We start from the raw sequence: 20,739 nt of genomic DNA, 5'->3' as shown, positions 1-20,739 counted from the left end.
GGAGAGCCATACCTTGCCATACACACAATAGAATACTTGGGGGCTTGTGTTTGCCCCGTAGAGCGGATGATTTACTTACTGTCCAAGCCCTGTTCTTTTACGTTTGAGCTGAATAGACACGGTTTTAGAACTAATGAAGTGGAACTGCTTCCCTTCCTTTCCTATTGTACGATGCATCGTGAATAAGCTATTGTCCGGAAAATCAAGCTTTGTTCTTTTTCACAGATACGCGAAGTGAGCTTTGCCCGTGGGCTTGCACCACCAGAGTAAAGTGGGCAAGTTTGTCTTTTGGCACCAAAAAAACTTCAGCATTCTGGGCTCTTCCCCTCCACCTCACCTGACTTGAACCCCACAGCTGCAAGTCAGACTACTCTATGACCTCACGCCATCAAAACCAGTTACCTGGAAAGGCACTCGGTCTAAGGGGAATTTCAGAGATGGGTATGATAATCCCAGGCTAAATTCAATATTTGAAAAGTAATCAAAAGATACAGAAAATGGTCAGTCACAAGGCCACTGAAACATGGTATATCATCACTACCCTGAACCATTTTCTTTTTTGGGGGGGGGGCCATGCTGCTCAGCTTGTGGGATTTTAGTTTTCTGACCAGGGATTGAACCTGTGCACCCTGCAGTGGAAGCTCTGAGTCCACTGGTCTAACCACTGGACTGCCAGGGAATTCTACCCTGAACCATTTTCTACACAGCTCATAAGGCAAAGTATTATAACTGAGTATAGTTCAGAAAAATCTTGATCTTTCTAGAATTAACACATTAATTCACACTGTATTTTACTTTGTACTTTACAAACTTTATTAAATAATGAGCATTACTAACTTTCATTATCATATATACAGTATTTAAACTATGTTTTCCTAGATGCATGGTTTTTTGTTTGTTTGTTTCTCTGGGGTTTTTTTTTTGCACAAAGAATAGAGTAGGTGAAAAGTGAACTTATAAAAAAAAAAATTGAACCTTCAGTACAGAGACCTAGTAAGAACTTGACATCCATTTAAGTATATATAACTCTTTTCCCCCAATTATATACATCCCTACCCCACCTCCCGAAGAAACTATTTTAAACAAAAGCACTCATTGAATAACTTTGAGGGAAAATACGAACTTGATTATATATATACACACAGATCTCAAAATCTGTATCCTGGCTGACAGAACGGATGTATAGAACTGCAGATTTGTCCTAGAACCTAAAGACAACCATACAGACATTTTATACAGTATGACAGCAGCCTCCGTGCAGCAGCGTGTGTTCCTATAAGTGACATCAAAGTCGTGCAACAGGACATTGGTGTGGAGAATTAATAATTTCTGAGAGGAAGACACCACAGCAACATGGATAATACAGAATTTGGGTCTTACAAACCAAAAAGCAGAGAAGTGGGAAACTGCATTCCCGGGACAAGAAAAGTCAGGTAACTTTGTTTTGTAAACGCCCTTACAAATACGTCTAGCAAGTCTGAGAATCTATACTCAGTTACGGTGCTTCTCTTTTCTGATACTGCTTATTCTTGAAAACTCATAACATGTTTAAAGGAGGGCAATGAAAGAAGGAATCGTTCCAGAACAATGCTCGTCAATATGGACTTTGTTTTCTAAGCTACAAGAAGAAAGTACAGTATGGAGAAAGAAGAAAATTAGGTTATTTTTTGTTACTTAAAAAGGAAAACGAATGCCTTAGGTACCTGTGTATAAAATAAGGATGGTCACATTTTATGTTTTTAAGAAAAAGAGGCATAGCACTTAAAGAGAGAAAAAGAATTATGGTAGATGTCACTGATTCAAATCAATATCATTGCTTATCTTTAAATGAAAAGCCCAGATCCCCTTTCCCTACACAGATTATCATATCTTTTAAGATGAAAACTGAGAGGGTGGGGAAGAGGCCACAGAATGTAAAATGGCTTAAAGTGAGAATGCGAAAGCCACTGTTTGAGAAAACATCCTTGTTACATTGATTGGAGTCTTCAGTAAAATATTTTTATAAAGTGGCCATAAATCTGCCTCCATTTTTCTCTTTAGCTTCTTTAGTTTTGTGTTTTACTCACAAGGTCTTGCTTTTGTTTTTGTTTCCTTCCATAAAGAGTTGTATTAGTACATAATATCACAATGAACCACTATTTAAAGACCATAATTACAACTTAAAAGATGTGATTAGTCAGAATTTAGTAACCAAAGATTCTGCTCTTCTATATGCCCCCAAACAATGAGACAAGACCCCCTTTTTATGTCTGGCTTAGAAAATAAATTTCACTACAGTCAATAAAATTCTCAAGGCTGGGACCAGGTCATCTGGCTGAGTATAAAATTCATGAAAGGACATCTGAAAAACTGCTCTGGGAAGAGTAGCTTTAAAGCGCTTTGCACAAAAAGGAGTGCCCGACTGTCATATAATGAGATGATCAAGTTGTACCCAGATGTCAACCCATCTTTTCTAACAAGTCAATTTGCATTTTCTTGCACTTGGTTTTAAACCATTAAGGGAATCATTCATTTAACCCCATGAAATGTAAAATAAGTGATGAGCAGCACATTCTGTGGCCTCGTTCAGGAAGACAGGGAAGGATTTTTACTTACAGAAAATTGGTCATGATACATTCTAATTTCCAATAGTTACATATTTTCTGCCTTATAATGAACTAGATGCAGGAATGCCAGCATAGAAACCCTAAAATGGGCACCTAGACAATACTCCGATTAGAGATCCCTCGTTTAAGTTATTCTAGGGTCTTGGCACAAATTTAACAAAAATGTCAGAGGTAAGCATAATCCTTTAAACAGCTTTAGTTTCCTTTCTTTTTAAAAAACGTGAAAAGTCCTCCTTGCTGCCTTTGAGTCCTAGTATACCTGTGGCTTCTGGATAATAGGAAATGATTATTGCATTTCTTAAAGTCTGGGCACTAACTGTCAGGATATGGGAAAAAATACCATGGCCATCATGTTTAAAAAAAAAAAAAAAGCCTAAAATTTTCAAGTAAGATTGACTTACATGAAACACGAAGACCATCAACATCAGAAAACACAGTGTTAGATGCTAACATTTGCTACAGTACAATCCTGGCTGGATCGCCAGCTGTTTCAAAAAGTTGTGCTGTTAAAGAAAGTATACTTTACATCTCTGGTTATTACAAAACTGTTCTAATCTGGTACATACAAAACATCTCTCAGTATCTCTAATTCATGAGCACAGTAAGAAGTTAATTCAGGCAGCTACTCTTAAGAAACTTAGGCAAAGCTGCTTGAACTAAGACACTGGAATTTTTCCCTTAGAGACTGGACAATATTTTGCTGATTGGGAGGTGGCCCCTTCCAGAGATAGTCATTCAGTTTGTCAGAATCATTGTATGATGTCAGATATGGTCCAAGTTTGCTGCTTATTGGCTCATCTTCTTCTGACTTGATCTCCACATAGTCATCTTCATCTCCTTCAGTCTCTTTGAAATTGGAAAAATAGTTCTGGGTAGCTATTTGGGCACTTAAAGGTAAATTTCTATTTACTACCAGAACTTTCTGTGAGTCCTGGAGTGTGAGATCTGAGTGTTTTTCAGTGCCCTGTTGACCTGAGTCAGCGATACCTGGCACCAAATCCTGGTGACTCTCCCACCTTGAACTTCTGTGTAAAGACAGCAGCTGTTTCTTTCCCATTTCACTAGGGTAGTTGATGGAGTCTGAGGACTTGTTTATCAGGATGGAGGAAGATGACTGGGACCTGTTATAAGGCTGAGATTTAGCACTGATTCCCTTCCGTCCCAGAGAGTTGTAAAGATGGCCCTGACAGGAGTTCTCTTTGTTGGGCTGGCTGACCACCACGCTGTGTCTCTGCACGGAGCCCAGCAGAGGCTCAGAGATTTGGAGAGAAGGCACGGAGCAAGCTGCGGACAGTTGTCTTGGGGTACTTTTCGTATTGATCTCTAAAGTGGGATATTTTGACTTCGAGTCTTGCTCTGGCTGGGGACAGAAATCTGCTAACTCTCCATTACTATAGGTTGAATGCAAAAGCCAGTCCTCGCTACCGTGTTGGGTGTGGGAAGGTGATGCAGAGCTGAGGTTGGAGGAGTCTTGAGGGCTGGCCCAGCCATCCTTCTGAGTCTTAAAGGGGGTTTCTCTGAATACGATCTGGTCATACAGTTGGGAATATTCAGCAATCCTGGCACCTGGAAGGCAAATATTAAAATGATAAATATATACAGGATCATTTCTACATGCAAAGATTTAAAAAATAAGAACGTTCTAGCAACATATTAAAAAATTAAACAGTAGAGAGGACTTTTAAGTTAAGTTTGAGGATAAGAAATCATCAAATACTAAACAACACAAACTAAGAAAATCATCCCGTTTAATAAAAAAGCCACCTGAAACTTCATTTGATCTAATTCTGGATTATTTTGTTTATTTCAACAGCAGGTCCACAAGCGTTCCCTGTTTGTAATGACAATTTCTAGTGTTCTTTACAAGCATGGAATCGTGTGTCAGTGCTAAAAACAGGCAACATAAAAATAAGAGTCAGCACTTAAACCCCGGTCAATGAAAAATAACTCAAGTAGTCATTAAAAGAAGCATGACCACAATCCACCCTGCAGTGGCTACCCCTGCCTCACCGGTCTTGATTGCTCTCGGACAGCTACTCCCAGCAGAGTCTGCTCCCGGTGGCTGTTCCCGCACTTCTTGTTTCCAGGCAGCCCTCCACTGCCACTGTCTCGGGATGTTGACAGGAGGTCCTCCCTTCAAAACCACATGTACTGACTGATCCTTACCTCCTTTCCTATCACCGAGAAGCCGGGCACTGAAATCTATGCTTCCAAGACATTAAGAATGAACCATCCTGTGCACACAATCCATAATCTAATGCTCTCTAGTACTGGTTGCAGAACAGGGTTTTACCGTTATTTCCACGAAAGCTATTGCCACTTCAAATTAAGCTATGAGGCCACTATCCTCTCTACTTCACTTCTGAGTACAGACATCTCTAAAGACATTAACAGAACCGTGATATAGATACAGAGAATTCTCTTGGGTCAGGAATGATTAAAAAGAGAGAGCCCAGAGATGTCAATTTCAAGAGCCGTGTCCCCCCACCTCCCAATCCAGGTACCCTCATGACCACCCTAGAATCAAAGAATTCCATGAATCCTATAAATCACTCAGACCACATCTACGCAGTCTCTATAGAGGGCATCTATTCTATATATGATGACCAGCAAGTGACATTATAATTTTTTCCTCTTTATATTTTTAGTAACCTGTTATTAGTAAATTATTCCTTGAATTTAAACTAAATATTTAGTTGAGTTTCTGCTGTTTCTTTCAAGTTTGCCTTCTATGGGGACAGAAAACAATGTGCTGTTGTTCTGTGTGCCCTTTAACTGCAACTCCCTCAGATGACTTGCCCCTTAGTCCCCAGAATCAGAATAAATAGTGTTTATCTTCTCATTATAGATCTTACATTCATTCAGAGCCTTCAGACTTTCAAGTCCAAATTGCTTGGAAGGACAGAGATTATTAGTTTAGAATTTGTAGTAACAAAAACTTGAGCTATTACTCCCTAAAGGGCATAGTAAAGACTCTCAATACCAATTAAGATTTGGTAACCCCTTAACAGACTGAAAGTCTACACAGACACTAAGGTGCCCTTGTTAGCCATCCTGAAATATACAATGTTTCGTTAACTATGAAACCCAACCAGTGGTAGCTGGACCTTTAGGCTTGTCTTTGGTTAGCAGTCCCACCTCAAAGTCAAGACGGTTCTTCCCAAGCCATTCTCACCTACACTGTGGCTCTGAGCCTGATCCCACAGCTGAATCAGGAAGGCTTTGAACTTCTACAAAGTTCCAAGAAAATGACAATTTGAGAGAAAGCAGTGAGAGCTAATCAAAAAAAATTCAGTTAAACTATTGCAGCATCAAAATTTAACTGTAAAGTCTTGTAAGAACAAATAGCTCTTGACTTTGGAACATGGTGGCCCAGATCATCTGAAACCATGTATTATCCAAAATAGCCCTAGTATTTCTCATGCCTTTTTCTTCTTTATCACACTCTCTTCTTCTTCCTTTGCTTAATCAAATCCTATTTACCTCTCAAGACCCTCTATAAGCTTTATCACTTCTATGAATCCTTTTCTAACTGATTTCTCTGAAGTCTTATATGCACCATAATACTTAGCTATTGGTTGTGTACGCATGCTTGCACACAATCTTGTGTTGCTAGTTATTGTATCTAAGCTGGTTTATTATTCCATCTAGTCCATGAGCTTTTAATCTTGGAGAACAATCCCCACAGAAAACCAAGCACAGCTCTAGGCAGAAATTGGTCTCAAGAACTACTTAATTACCCAGATAATTTTTGGACTGCCTCCATTTATTCTAAACACAGTGTTAAGAATAAATGTGCTCCAAGACTGTACCATGGAGAGTGGAAAGGCAGCGTACGATTTGGGCATAGCCGGAAATGGGGAAGCAGGAAGACAGCCTTTAGTAAAATGCTATGTAAACATATATATTATAGACAACTCATAATGGGCACAGTTTATCTTTGGATAATAAAAAGTTGACCATTTATAAATTTGGAATAGAAAGTACCTCGCAAGTAGACACTATACTGTGCCGATCTAAGTTTTTGTTTTTTTGGTCTCAGCTTGACCTTCTAAGAGAGTCTATAACTTGCTTGATGCCAACATGAACGTGAGACAAGCTTCCAGAGCGATGGCTGTTATTAACTAGATACCCTTAGTCCGATGTACAGGAAACAGCCAGCCCAAGATGACACTTCTAGCCTAAAAAGCTCAGTATTAGTCAGCTGGATTCAAATTCCCCCTCATTCTTAGTTCTGGCATTCATAGTCCTTATAGAACATGTACCTTATCATAATGGGACAACGTCAGGGCTATCTCTGGTTTATTCCTCTTTTGTAAGTTTAGAAGGTAGAATTCTTATCATTCCAGATAAAAATTTGAAGTGATCCTTGTTGAGAGAAGTATGAACTCTACTGTTTTCAAGACAGAGATTAAAATCAACATTTCTGATGTGGCTTGTGGTGCAGTGCAAAGCACAAAATGCTATCTTGCCTTCCCTGCTTTACACAAGGAGGAGCATTCCTCAAGCCTGTACGGAGTTTTCTCCCACAGAGAACATCACCAAAAAAACAAGGAGTGGGGGGGGGGACCCCAAAGGCTTCCTTGGCCTCAAAGACTGTCAGGAGTGAGGCATAATGGGACAAGATGGCCGGCATGCCGCAACAGGCTCCAAGAGGTGGGAGGGGCTAGACCTGGTTGGGTGATTTACAGGCGGAAGTCTGGCCCAGGGCCTGTAGACCCCGGCTGGAGCGTTCAATAAAGGTGCTGGAGAGTTTCAGCAGGTGAATAGGGCGCCCCTCCTTCCGCACAACACCGAGAGCAAGCTCCTGGCAAAGTGGCAAGGCCCATACGGAGAAGTCTGGTGAATCGGTCCATTCGATTACGACGTCCTGTGCCCAGATAAACAAGAGAGAGAAAAGGAGTCATCACGTCAACTGATTGAAAGCCTGGTGGGCACAGGAAGTGGTCTCGATCCACCCAGATGGAAGATTCTTCAGGTCTGAGAGATGGCAGGCCCTAGGGACACGCTCCTGCCAGCCAGCAGGGGGAGACACTGGCTGGCTCAGAAGATGACTCTGGAGAGATCTTCTCTTGGAGAGAATGTCGATAGTAGCCCACCATGTCAAGAAAGGGCCCAGACACAGAGCTATGATCCTACAGGAGCCCAAGAAGACACGAGTAGCCAAAACAGAAATAACAAACAAAAAGCGGGGGGGGGGGGGGGGAGAGCAAAAGAAAACCCCAAAGGGAAACCTATTCATACTTAAAAGGTGGGTAAAAAAGACTATTGAAGGCAGTTGTAAGCCCTAATGATTCAGTATTGAAGACCTTGCTTCTGACAGGGTTGGAGCTTCGCATGTTAATGGATGGTCCACATTCCAAACAACCGGCCTCAGGCAATTACCACTTTTTAAACAACCGTCTGCTGGCTTCATCAATCCATCATCATCGGAAACCTCAGTATTATATTTTCTCTCATTCTGAGGCACCCTAGCCCAGATTCAGTCAGTGGTTTCATTGCCAACACACTACTGCTTCTAGTGCCATCTGTACTCCAAAACACTCCGCCTGCAGCTGGAACTCAGTCACTTTTTCTGTGTGTAACAACAGTTTAGCAACACTAGCGTTGGAAAAGGGACTAATTCAAGCATATTATTGCAAGGAGAAAAATATATGCGATCTAGTCTCTCACATTCATATAAAAATCACATTTAACCTTTATCTAACTTAAAAAGAAGGCCAAGTCACAGAGGGTCTGTAAAATCCTTCAGGTAACATTTCCAGGGCTTCACTTCCCTACGTGTTAAGAAATATTACTGTGCGATTAGCTCTGGAAAAAGAGTAAACTTAGGTAATTCTTAAATACTCCCAAACTTAAAAAAACTGTTTTTCCCTACAGATTCTTGTCATGCAACTTGTGAGTCCATTTAGGACTTGGATACCCCCTTCTGATTCTCTGCTTTCCACCTAAGAAAGCAGTCCCAAAGAAAGGAGGTAGGTGTCATCGAGTTGGCCAGATGAGCCATGCCGCCACCAAGCTAACCAACGAAACATGCCCTGATACTGAGCCATCTGGTTTTTATTTTTAATTGGAGAACTGTCTCTTCTCATTTGATACAGAGACGATGCTTTGTCAGAAGATCTAGGGCTGGGATTCTTAAAACAGGATCAAAAGTCCACACTGAAAAAAAAAAATTCAGTTCCTGGGCCCTAATCTCAGAAATCTCTCTGGGTCTGGAGGTGGAAAACTCCTCAGGTGAGAGTCAGCACCCTCAGGTTTTTTTTTCTTTCCATGACAATCCAGTGCTTAATTCACATCATGCCCTTCCACTGAGAACCCTGTGTAATCTACCCAGGGGATATGTACTTCTTTACAATAGAGGAAAAGCCAAACTGTGATCCTCTCATTCCTAAACCCTAATGGTACCAATATCACGCACGTGATCCTGGTTTGGTTCTGCCCAAAAAGGAGGCTTGACTCAAAATTAAATTTCTTGGAAGCATACAGGAGAATACCAAATGAGACGGTATTAAATGCATTACAGCAGCTATTCCAAAAAAGCAACTAGAAAATGTAACACATGAGAAAACAGCCGAGTTACAGTGTGAACAGCTAAAAAGAAACCATGCAAAAAGGCCTCCTTTTTGTCTTTGTTAGGATGAGTAGGCGTTTTTGTTAGGATTCCGGTGCAAAGAGCAATCCTATTCCGTATTCGTCCAAACCTTAAACTCTTACCCTGCTACCCAGCTACCCCTCCTAACACACTGAAACTGAACCTGACGGCTATGTTTCAGCTCTAGATTATATTAGAGAACACTGCTTCAAATATCACATCTGGAGTGATGATGTCACAGACACCAGGAAACCCTCCAGACTCAATCGCCTCCCACTGGTGAGATGTGGTGGGTGCAGGGCCGGCCTCATCTGTGAGTCTGGGGTCTCTCTGTGAGAATGAACATCTGGGTGACAGCACCCTCACGCTGCTAAGGACACTGAGAACCAGAACACGGCTCTCTCCCAGTCCTCGGAAGGAGAAGGGCAGCGCGGGAGACATACCGATGGCGGGCCCGCCCTGCTTCTTTTCTTCTAGGATGGCCGCCAGGTCCCTGGGAACCTGCTTCTGCACGTGGCTGCCAGGCGGCTGCTCCAGCTCCGGGCTTTTCACCTTTAACAGCTGATTTGCCTTCTTGATCTTCTGACTGTACTGCCTGGCCATCAGGAAAACCCTGCTCCTGGTCTTGTCTGCGGTGTCCATGCCGGGGTCAGAGTTCTTCAGGTCTGCAGGGGACGGGCTGCTGCTGGCCACGTCGTAGGGACTCTCCACGGGCGGCAGGTCACTGACCAGCGACAGCCGGTGGAGACTCAGGCAGGAGCTGTCTTTGGAGGCCGGGGTTAGGTCAAGTGTGCAGGAGACCGGCCCCGGCCTGTCTCTGGGCGGCACGAGGGGGGCCCGGCCTGCGGGCAGGGAACGTGGGGAGCGCGCGCCCAGCTCTGGGGCGCTGCCCGCCAGCGGCCGCTCCTGCACGTCGTCTTTGCTAACGGGAAACGCCGCCAGGAGCCGGTCTCTGGCTTTGACTTCGTTTTTCTTGATGTAATTTTCCAGGTCATTCCAGATCTCATCTACTTCTTCAGACAGTTTATCGGAGATGGACCGATCCGCTATGGACAAGTTGCAGCCGAAGGAGTTATAGAACAAACTCAGATAATCGTTACCGGAGGGTCCCGGGGGGTAGGGCGCCTCGTCCTCGCTGAACTGGAGGCTGTCCTGGGAAACAGAGGCCCTCAGACTGTCACAGCACCCCAGGTCGGCCTCCAGGCCCAGGAAGGTGCTCCTCTTGGGACGTTTTAGGCTGCTGCACTTGAAGTCCTGGGAGGGCGCCTCTGGGAGCCCGATGGTGTCGTAGACGTTCTCCTCCACGACCTGGAGTTCGCGTGAGCTTTGGTTCCACGCCTCCCGGCCTGGGGAGGCACCATCTCTCTGGGGGTGCAGAGGGCTCTTCTCTGGGCTTGCCGGCCTCTTTGAGAAGGCCAGCTCCGGGGTGCTCTTGGGGCGAGCAGAGTCCCTGGCTGATTTGGGGGGAGGGGCTTCAGCTTCTTCCCGTTTAGCCACCATCAGTTTCAAGTCCTCATAACTTATGTTATCATAGACATGGTCTATGTCATCAATGGTCAGCTCTACAGAGGACCCGAAGGGAGTCATCCCGTCCAGACCCTCTGTTTTAGGGTCATTCTGCAGTTCCCTTCGGGAGCTGTACTGAGGGCTGTCACTGTCCCTATGCCTCATGTCAGGGGGACACGTGTTGCTCTCGCCAGCACTGCTGGCCCGCCGCACAACCCTGTGGCCAGAGCTGGGGGTCTCCGAGGACTCGACCTGTCCCATGTGCCAACTGCAAGGTCGACTGGAAGTGCTGTCCTCACACAGTCGGGCAGAGTTCAGATCTGAAGGGGAGAAGGATGGCAGGAACATCTGATAATCATCTTCGTCCTCCTCATTCTCCTGCGGAGACCGCCGACTGGGGAACAAGGCTTGCCGGATCTGGTGGTCCGTCCAGATGCTTCTGACAGCCCCGCCCCCGCGAAGCACGTTGATAATGGCAGAACTGCTCGGCTGACTGTTCCTCTGGGCAGGAGACGGCCCTGCTGAAGTCAGCTGGGGAGACCCTTCCTCTCTGGAAACCTGAGGAGGATAGAGACATATCCATTGAATTGTAGCACCACAGGACACATGACTTAGGATGTTCTCCTGTATTTACACATTGCCTCTCCCCCTAGACTGTGATATTCTTAAAGAAAATGATCAGTAAACATTGTTGATTTTTTTTTTTTTTTTTTTTTTTTTTGCGGCACGCGGGCCTCTCACTGTTGGGGCCTCTCCCACTGCGGAGCACAGGCTCCAGACGCACAGGCTCAGCGGCCATGGCTCACGGGCCCAGACGCTCCGCGGCATGTGGGATCTTCCCAGACCGGGGCACGAACCCGCATCCCCTGCATCGGCAGGCGGATCACCACTGCGCCACCAGGGAGGCCCAAACATTGTTGATTTTAACTGTGTTGGAAAGCACATCAGATTTTTTGCAAAAGGAGCAGAAAGGACAGGAACTGATATTTGCTTAGAAATAGGCTAGGCCATTTGAAGACATTCTCCAAACTTAACGTTCACAATCACTCTTTGGATTAGATATGATTGTACCAGTTTCACAGTAAGGAAATCTAGGCTCTTAGGATTCAGTAACATGTTTTCCCCCAGCAGTGGAAAGGCTAGCATGTAAACCCAGGTTTGACTCCAAATACCTTTCCCCACTGCAGGGAATTGGCTAAATACAGAAAACTCTTAGATATTTCTAATAATTCCGATGTGTTCTCGGTAAATAACATTATATAAATGAACATATATAGGTGTCAAGGGCCATGGTATCTGATTTCTATTTGGGGTTTGATTCTTAGCGGTCTTACTGTGGTTTCCGGTCTACGAGAAACACCCCTGTCGGTGATCTGACTGCAGACCCCCAAGGGTTTTCCTTTAAATCTGCAGACCTGCATGAACCTGACCAGCAGTGCCTTGGTTTATAGATTCTAGGCAAAAGAGCCTTTGTTGCAGGAATTTAATTTAATCCACTACTGAGCTAATGAAATTTCTACTTTCTTTCAAAATACATTTAATTAAGCAATATTTAGATGCCAATTAGGGAGTAAATTATGAGTGACATTAATGATTTTTAATCAGAGAAAACAATGGGTTTGTTATAACTTGGAACCTTTCCTGATGGAGCTCAACTGTGCAGACAGGGAGTGGACTGCCCTCTGATGCCCTCTGTGGGTACTGGGATTAGCTTCAAAGATTTGAAAGGGTTAAGACAGGTTCAAACTAATTAGTACCAGGGGTATATTTTCTGGTCAAAACACTATAGTAACCTATTGGAAATGTCAAATTAGCAAGAATTTTTCATCACTGATCAATGAAATTGGGATACATATTACCTTGGAATATCCACCTATTAATATGTCTGTCTGTCTGCTTACCTGCCTGTCTATCAGGGAGGGCAAAGATACAATTTTATCCTGAATGTTGTTTTTCTATTAAAAATTTAAAGCTAAAAACATCTAATTAGCCATTGAATCTTTTGTTCATTTTTTTCAGATAGTAAAAATGTGGGGCTTCCCTGGTGGTGCAGTGGTTGAGAGTCCGCCTGCCGATGCAGGGGACGCGGGTCGTGCCCCGGTCCGGGAAGATCCCACATACCGCGGAGCGGCTGGGCCCGTGAGCCATGGCCTCTGAGCCTGCGCGTCCGGAGCCTGTGCTCCGCAACGGGAGAGGCCACAACAGTGAGAGGCCCGCATACCGCAAAAAAAAAAAAAAAAAAAAATGTGGACTATTTGAAGACTAGGAAGAAATGAATACACACACATATAGATATATGTGCACACATACAAATATATATATATTATATTTTGGCTCTTCTGTTTTTTTTCTTTACCCTTTAATATCTCTCCCTTTTCCTCTTACTCAGACTGCACTGGTAAAATGTTTATAAAATATAGGTACGCAGTAACTACATTTTATAAAATAAAACAAGTTAGTATTAGCTAGTTAAATCATGATCAAACACTGTGGAAGTGTAACAAAACAATTCTGTGAACAGCCAGAAGTAATACCTTCTTAAAATCTTTCATTCCAGAAAAATTCCCAGACATTTTAGAAAATTAGAAACCCCGAATTGTTAATATCAAAGTATATTTTTAAGGTAACTACCCTTTTTTTGTTTGTTTGTTCAGCCACGCTGCGTGGCTTGCGGGATCTTATTTCCCCAACCAGGGATCAAACCCGTGTCCCTGGCAGTGGAAGTGCAGAGTCCTAACCACTGGACTGCCAGGGAATTCCCAAAAGGTAACTACACTTGAAGTGAAGTTAGCAGTAATTTGGAAGGTGAAAGTTTATATCAAATAAATCATCAGGAGAACTGAGGAAGCTGTTAGATTTAGAAATAATCAGTATATGGATTGGACACAGCACAGAAGTATGTAGTGTAGATCCCTCGTGATGAACAGTTTTCCACATTCTCAGTATTACGGTTACTTAATAATAACATAATAAGAGCTAATTTATGGGGCACTTGTTTTGTGCCAAATACTGTACTAAGCACATTAAAAAACATATCACATTTAATCTTTATAACAATTCCATAAATTAGGAAACTAAGTCTTGGTAAGGTTTAACAACTTGCATACAGTCATACAGCTTATAAACGGCAGAAATGGATTTGAACCCATGTCTTAATCCTCAGCTTATATATGAGCTAAATCTCTCTCCCTCTCTCCTTCCCTTTATCTCTCGCTATATACACACATGCACACACACACAAAGACGGCTTTAGAAGGTATATTCTAGGAGAAACGTTAATCTCTTTATCTCTTTAATCTCTCCCTGCATTTAGTATACATTCATTTTTGTTAGGAGATGGAATTTTACCACTAAGAAAAAAGTACATTGGTGTTTTCTTTCTTTCTTGTCTTCAGATTGTATAAGGTTTAGTTAGTCCCCATATGGAGACTTGACTCGATCACTATCGTAGAAAGTTTCCGAGAAGCTCTTGAGATTGTATCTCTAGGACTAATAGAGCGATTCCCCTAGCTGGTACTAAGCCAGGCTTGCTCCGTGATCATAGCTTGGCTGCCTTACAAGGGCACCGTCCCAGGGTTTGTTTATGAAAACAAAGTACATTAAAAAAATCAAAATCTCATGCCATATTTCAGGACAATGAACCAATTCATGTTAATAAATTTCAAAAGCTTCCGAACAGAAATATGTACTACCTGAAAAAAATCCACATGCCGTAATTTTAAGCAAATAGCTTAGAGGTAAGACCATGTTGATTTTTAGACATTTAGGCGTCTAAACTGAAAGATACATTATTTATTAACAGGGTCACTTTGGCCCTGTGCCAAGGAGTGGAGCACGTAGAATCGCGGGGGAGATGTTCACAGCCGCGTTGCTACAGTTACAGAGCATGAAGTAAGAAGCTGCGCTCAGTCCCCTAAGCACTGTTAAGTAAGCCAGTTGATCAGTAGGCATACTGGATGTGGTTTGCCCAGGTCAGGATACAATAGGCATTGTTCGTAGGTAATAAATTTGAATATACATCTTCTAATACAACATACCATTTTTATTCTGCCTCTCCTAACCTTTTATTGGAGGGAGAAAAATCAAAGCTTGATATAGTGAAGTTTCATTATACCACCTACGATCACACCTCTTATACCAGCAGCAGGACCATATTCTTAGACGGGGATCTTTGTGATTGAAGTCTGATGCTTTGAAAAGGGAGCAAATACTCAGGAAGCAAGAGCCTCAGTCTTATAGGCACAGAGGCACAGGGCAATGTGGGGTGCACCACACTAGCCCTGTGTGGGTGTTACATCTTTTTTTTTAATTAATTAATTTTATTATTATTATTTTATTTTTGGCTGTGTTGGGGTCTTCATGGCTGCACACAGGCTTTCTCTAGTTTCAGTGAGCGGGGGCTACTCTTCGTTGTGGTGCCTGGGCTTCTCATTGTGATGGCTTCTCTTGTTGCGGAGCACGGGCTCTAGGCATGCAGGCTTCAGTAGTTGCAGCACGCAGGCTCAGTAGTTGTGGTTCACGGGCTCTAGCGTGCAGGCTCAGTAGTTGTGGCACATGGGCTTAGTTGCTCCATGGCATGCGGGATCTTCCCGGACCAGGGCTCGAACCCGTGTCCCCTGCATTGGCAGGCGGATTCTTAACCACTGCGCCACCAGGGAAGCCCGGGTGTTACATCTTAAGGTAATAGCTTCTGAATAGAGAGGTGGGGCAGAAGGATGAAGAAATCATTGCCTTGGTTCTGAGAGATGAAGCTGGGGTGGTGAGGTGGAGGGAGAGCTGATAAGGACAAGCCCTAACTTAAATCTATTTCAACATGTAAAATAATTGTTTACACTTGGAAGATTAGCTGGAGATGAGACATATAAGGAAAGGGTAGGTATAAAGGGCACCTAAAGTAAACATTTCAAAATAAGAAATGTCAATAGTACTTACCTTTTGGATGTCTTGTGCTGTTTCTGAAAAATAAAAGTTTTTTATTTTTAAGTTTGAGGATTAAAAATGTCTCTCTCATACATAGGTAAGCACTCACATTTTATAGGGCTTTTAAACTTATTGTTAATAATTGAAGCCCAAGCATCTCTGGGCTCTTGAGACCTAACTTTTAGAAAATGCCTCTCAGTAATCCAAGTATAGATCTTGTACTACATGTAAAACAACCAGACATGTATCTGAGTGATAAGTATCTTCCTTAAATCCCTGAGAGCAATGGACCAATTCATATGAATACGTTTCAAAAGCTTCCCCCCACCCAAATATATATTACCTGAAAAAATAATCCACATGCCCTAAGCCATGAAACTCACTTAAACATCAGATTATGCTTCTGTTAATTTTTAAATATTCTATTGGCTTTCATTGAAGATATAGCATTTATCAACAGGGTCACCTTGGCACTGTGCTAAGGAGGGTGCAAGAGGAACTGTGGGGAGAGATTTACTAGCCACATCCTCATATATACCCTTACGATTCTCTGATCATGTGTGTCTCATCTTTCAACACTGTTTAATTACAGAAGCATTTAAAGTAAAAAGCGATCAAACCCTCTCCACAAATTCCACCCTGCAGAGGTAGCCACACTTAAAAGTTTGATGTTCATCTTCCCAGGTCCCATGCCCACTGCCCCAATCCCACAACAATGCAGTTTTTTTGCTCTTAAAGGTGCAACATGCAAAATTGAATTTCCTGCTAAATATATGTAGACACTCTTATCAGTAGACAGATATGTACTTGATTCTTTTTGACAGCTGCAGAATATTCCATGCAGTATTCCAGAATTTACTACAACTTTTAAAACTATTTCCCACTAGATGGGCATTTTATGTGGTGTCTTGTTATATAAACTCTGCAAAGAACACAGATACTCATAGATCTGTGCTCACTTGGGTGAGCACTTCTATACAGGAAGTGTACGTTGTGAAATTTCTATGGGTGAAAAATTTGAAATTTTTGGTTCAAGAGCAAATACACATTTTCAATTTAAATGGGCATTAACAAATTTTGCTCCAAAAAGGTTGCAGAAATTTATACACCAACAGTTTCAGAGTGCCTGTTTTTCTTTTCTTTTGGCCAAGCCCACAGCTTTCTCCTCTCCGTTTATCTCACTGAAATGTATGATTTTTCTGATCACTAATACAGGTGACCATTTGTAAATTTTATTGGCAGTTTGTGTTTCTTCTGTGAAACTGCCCAATTATATTCTCTGCCTTTCAAAAAAGAGTCCACGTCTACTGAGCCCACATGCCACAACCACTGAAGCCCGCGCGCCTAGAGCCCGGGCTCTGCAATGAGAAGCCACTGCAATGAGAAGCACGCGCACCGCAACAAAGAGTAGCCCCCACTCACCGCAACCAGAGAAAAACCTGCGCGCAGCAACGAAAACCCAACGCAGCCAGAAACAATAAATAAATATAATAAATTTATTAAAAAAAGAGTCCTTTGTCCGTTTTTTAAATAGATTTAATTAATTAATTATTTTTTTGGCTGCGTTGGGTCTTTGTTGTTGTGCGCGGGCTTTCTCTAGTTGCAGAGAGCAGGGGCTACTCTTCATTGCGGTGCGCGGGCTTCTCATTGCGATGGCTTCTCTTGTTGCGGAGCACAGGCTCTAGGCATGCGGGCTTCAGTAGCTGTGGCTCGCGGGCTCTAGAGCGCAGGCTCAGTAGTTGTGGTGCACAGGCTTAGTTGCTCCGTGGCATGTGGGATCTTCCCGGACCAGGGCTCGAACCCATGTCCCCTGCGTTGGCAGACAGATTCTTAAGCACTGTGCCACCAGGGAAGACCCTGTCCTTTCTTTTTGATATATGGGATTTCTTAACATCAACATTCACAGATATTCATCTTTTTATGCCCATTATCTATGCTGCAAACGTTTTATGTCATTCAGCCTTACATTTTATAATGGGGTTAATCAAATCTGCCAATCTGTAATTCATCTTGTGTTTATTTTTTGTGTGTATGGTTTGACTTAGTGGATACCAACAAGAATGAAAAAAGAAAGTTATTTTAGGACTTACCGCTGGTCTTCAAAACTTTATGCGATCTTGAGGAAGGTTCTGAGCGAAAAGATAAGGCCAGCATCATTTGCAAAACCAAATCAAGTTTTTTTCTTTATAAGTGAATTATTAGCTTATGGGCAAATGAATTGAACTCTAGAAATTTTCTATCAAATTCATCTAAATCCTGATTGCTTAGAGATACTTAGCAGCAAGACATTCCCTCCATCAAAACTGTAGGATAAATAGTAAGCTGTGCGATCTGGGGTCACCTAACAGAAAACCAGCCCTACCAACTAGCAGAGCAATGTTCTGAGCTTTAACTACCACCTATAAGCGGATAACATTCAATTTTATATTCTTCTGCCAGAGCCCTACCGCAAGCTCCAGGTCTCAGATGCCAACTGTCCATCTGACGTGTCCCCAACATGCCCATAGACCCGGCAAACTCAACACGTCCCAGTCGCAGCTCACCAGTCTCCCCCATCTGCTCTTCCATTTGGATTCTTATCTTAGTTGTCACTCACATTACCCTCCCTAGTTAGCGACCAGGTCATCATTTTAAGTTTCTCCTGTTTTCATCCATCATGGTCTTGTGGGATCCCAGGAACACTCCACCCCAATCACCACTGTCTTATTCCAAACCTTTACCATCTCTCGCCCAAGCTAGAGGAACAGCCTCCTACCAATTCTCCCTGCCTACTTCATTTTCCACATCGAGCCAGAACTCTCATTTTAAAAGGCAAACATGTCATTGCTTAAAATCCTTCCATAGCTTGCAGGATGAAGTTCAAACCCTCTGCGTGGCCTACTCGGCCTTCCACGATCAGAGCCCAATCTGTACTTCCAGCCACATCTCTTTCCGATTGACCTTGCCCACCTCTACCTCCGGCCCACCTTGCAGCCAGGCCAAACAACTGGCAATAGCTGTCTGATCTAAGGTACGCTGGCTCAAGTCTCAGGGCCTTTGCATGTGCTATTCCCACCCCATCAGGCTCCTCAGCTCCCAGATCCCATCTGGGGTACTGGTCCTCTACTCTGTACGGCCTTCTCTCTCCTTCCTAGAGGGTTCACCTCTCTCCTTTGTCTCCCCGCTCTTTCTTCCTTTCAACCTCTACTACAGCTCCATTGTATGAACTGGTATTTATTCAACCTTTTTTTGACTCTCCCACTAGACTACAAACTCCTTGCAAGCAGGAATCCTGTGTATTATTCGTACATTCCCAGTTCTTAGTACAGTGCAGGAAATTAGGTAGATACTCAATAAATGCCGATTTAAATGGAAAAAAAAATCCGAGGGCTAAGGGAATACCACACGAAGTCTGTTTTAGCAAATGTGTGTTAAAATTTTAGGTCTGAATACTCTTTGGGATGCGTCATTTACAGGATACAATTTTTCACTAGCGATAGTAAAGAGAATTTAAGTACCTGCAGGCCAATGGTAATAACATGCTATACAAAGTGAACTTAGTTGATTGACATGTTTTTTTATATTCACTGGAAAATAGAGGGTTAAGTAGAAAGAGTTTCAGAACCAAAGCTTGAGAGCCCCACCTGGAGGCATTCTCAAAGGTATTCAAACTGGCGGTGTGCTCAGAAACCGGAAAGAATATACCTTTTTGTCAGACTGAAAGGGACTTTCACGACTAACGCCCCATAATTATCTTGATTACCGCATCCTATTTACCAGATTTTCTTCTTAGCCGATATGAAGCAGAACCATCTTTAGAGCCACAAAAGGCTTTTGTCTCTCCCTCAGGACTGTAACAGAAGCCTGGGTAATCTGTAACGTAAGAACCACATGCATCTATAAGAAGGAAGCGTTCCGGAACGTCTCAGCAAATGGGTAGGACTTGTTTTGATACCTATGGATTTATTCTTTTTCGTCAGGCATGGTAGAATCCCTCCTTCCATAACTCGTGTTGAATACGCATCTCAAGACTTTCTGTTTACTGACTGCTGGAGTGTGTTAGCAAGCTAGCCCGCAACCCCTCCTCCAACCCCGCCCAGCACCCACCAGGCACACACAGGCACTCTTTCTCTGTACTCTCTTCTTTTCACTCTCTGGCAGAAAGAGCTATAACCATTGGCTCCACTCTTACTAGAAAGTTAGTTCAAGTGTGTAGGGTGTGATAACTTCCTACACCCACTCAGACTCATCTGCAGCTCTAAGACCCACAGTGGTCAGTCAATTCCATGAACATGAAAATCCCTGCAGCTGAACTTGCTACCAAGGCCCCTGACAGACTGCGGTGATGGGCCACAACAGAGGCCCTGTCAAGGTAAAACCAAATGGAGAATTCCCTCTAGGTAGCAATTTTGTGAGGCATTGGTGCCCGGCGTGGCGGTGCAGGGAGGCGAGCCCTTCCTGCCCCCGTGGAAGCTGTCCTCCCGGGCAGCGACTCTCCATGTTTTTCTAGACGTGGCTCCTTTGAACATGTGATGAATGGTTTAGGTTCTCTTCCCAGACAGGGGGTTTTCATTTTATTTCATCTAAGGGGTACACAGGTTTTGGATTAAGAAACTCTGGTCTAATCCTGAAGTAGTGCAGCGTATTCCAAGATCATCTGCACCTAAAGCCTGAGGGTAAACAATTTTAGGACACGGCCGTAGACTGGCGTTCTTCAAATCGGGGTTACGGCCCTTCAAGGGCATCTGAAGTGCAAGAAAGTTCTGAGGACTGTTAAAGACCACATACACTTCTCCAGGGTCAGAGGCCATTTGGTCCAATGGACTGGCCTGCTCTGTTCACAGCCAGCTGAGACCAAAGTCAGGGTAGGGCAAGTAAGGTTGTTTTCCTAGGCTGAGCGGCTCTGGCCCAGGCCTGGCCTGCCAGAGAGGCGCAGAGCACCGTTAGAGGCTTCACACCATTCCGTGCGCTCACAGAATCTTAATGGTGTCCAAGAGCTAGCTCAGAGCCTGGGAATAAATAAACAATGTTGAATGTAGCTGCTCACATGGAACAGCTGACCTCTCTGGATCCCCATCTTCCTCCATCTTTTCTCCTGATTCTCACCTGCCCATCCATGACCTTGCCTTCGCT

The 20,739-nt window shown here is 43.4% G+C and overlaps 1 protein-coding gene across 18 annotated transcripts in view; it reads right to left on the bottom strand.

The window, feature by feature from the left end:
* Window positions 1–789: 789 nt before the first annotated feature.
* PLEKHG1 (pleckstrin homology and RhoGEF domain containing G1) overlaps window positions 790–20,739 on the bottom strand; it is a 223,045-nt gene continuing 203,095 nt past the window's right edge. For 16 of the 18 annotated variants that reach the window (XM_073789725.1, XM_073789724.1, XM_019951566.3 and 13 more), the window contains 5 exons: window positions 19,384–19,479; window positions 17,718–17,756; window positions 15,640–15,662; window positions 9,645–11,265; window positions 790–4,172 (listed from right to left, as the gene is read on the bottom strand). In XM_073789725.1, coding sequence (XP_073645826.1) covers window positions 3,244–4,172; window positions 9,645–11,265; window positions 15,640–15,662; window positions 17,718–17,756; window positions 19,384–19,479 — 2,708 coding nt within the window. In that variant the 3' untranslated portion in view covers window positions 790–3,243. The remainder of the gene's footprint in view (window positions 4,173–9,644; window positions 11,266–15,639; window positions 15,663–17,717; window positions 17,757–19,383; window positions 19,480–20,739) is intronic. The other 2 variants (XM_019951564.3, XM_019951569.3) reach the window with 1 other exon arrangement.

The sequence above is a fragment of the Tursiops truncatus genome, chromosome 12 (genome assembly GCF_011762595.2).
Source record: "Tursiops truncatus isolate mTurTru1 chromosome 12, mTurTru1.mat.Y, whole genome shotgun sequence".
Taxonomy (NCBI): domain Eukaryota; kingdom Metazoa; phylum Chordata; class Mammalia; order Artiodactyla; family Delphinidae; genus Tursiops; species Tursiops truncatus.
Note: the sequence above shows the minus strand (reverse complement) of the source record. Positions and strands in the feature narration are given on the sequence as shown.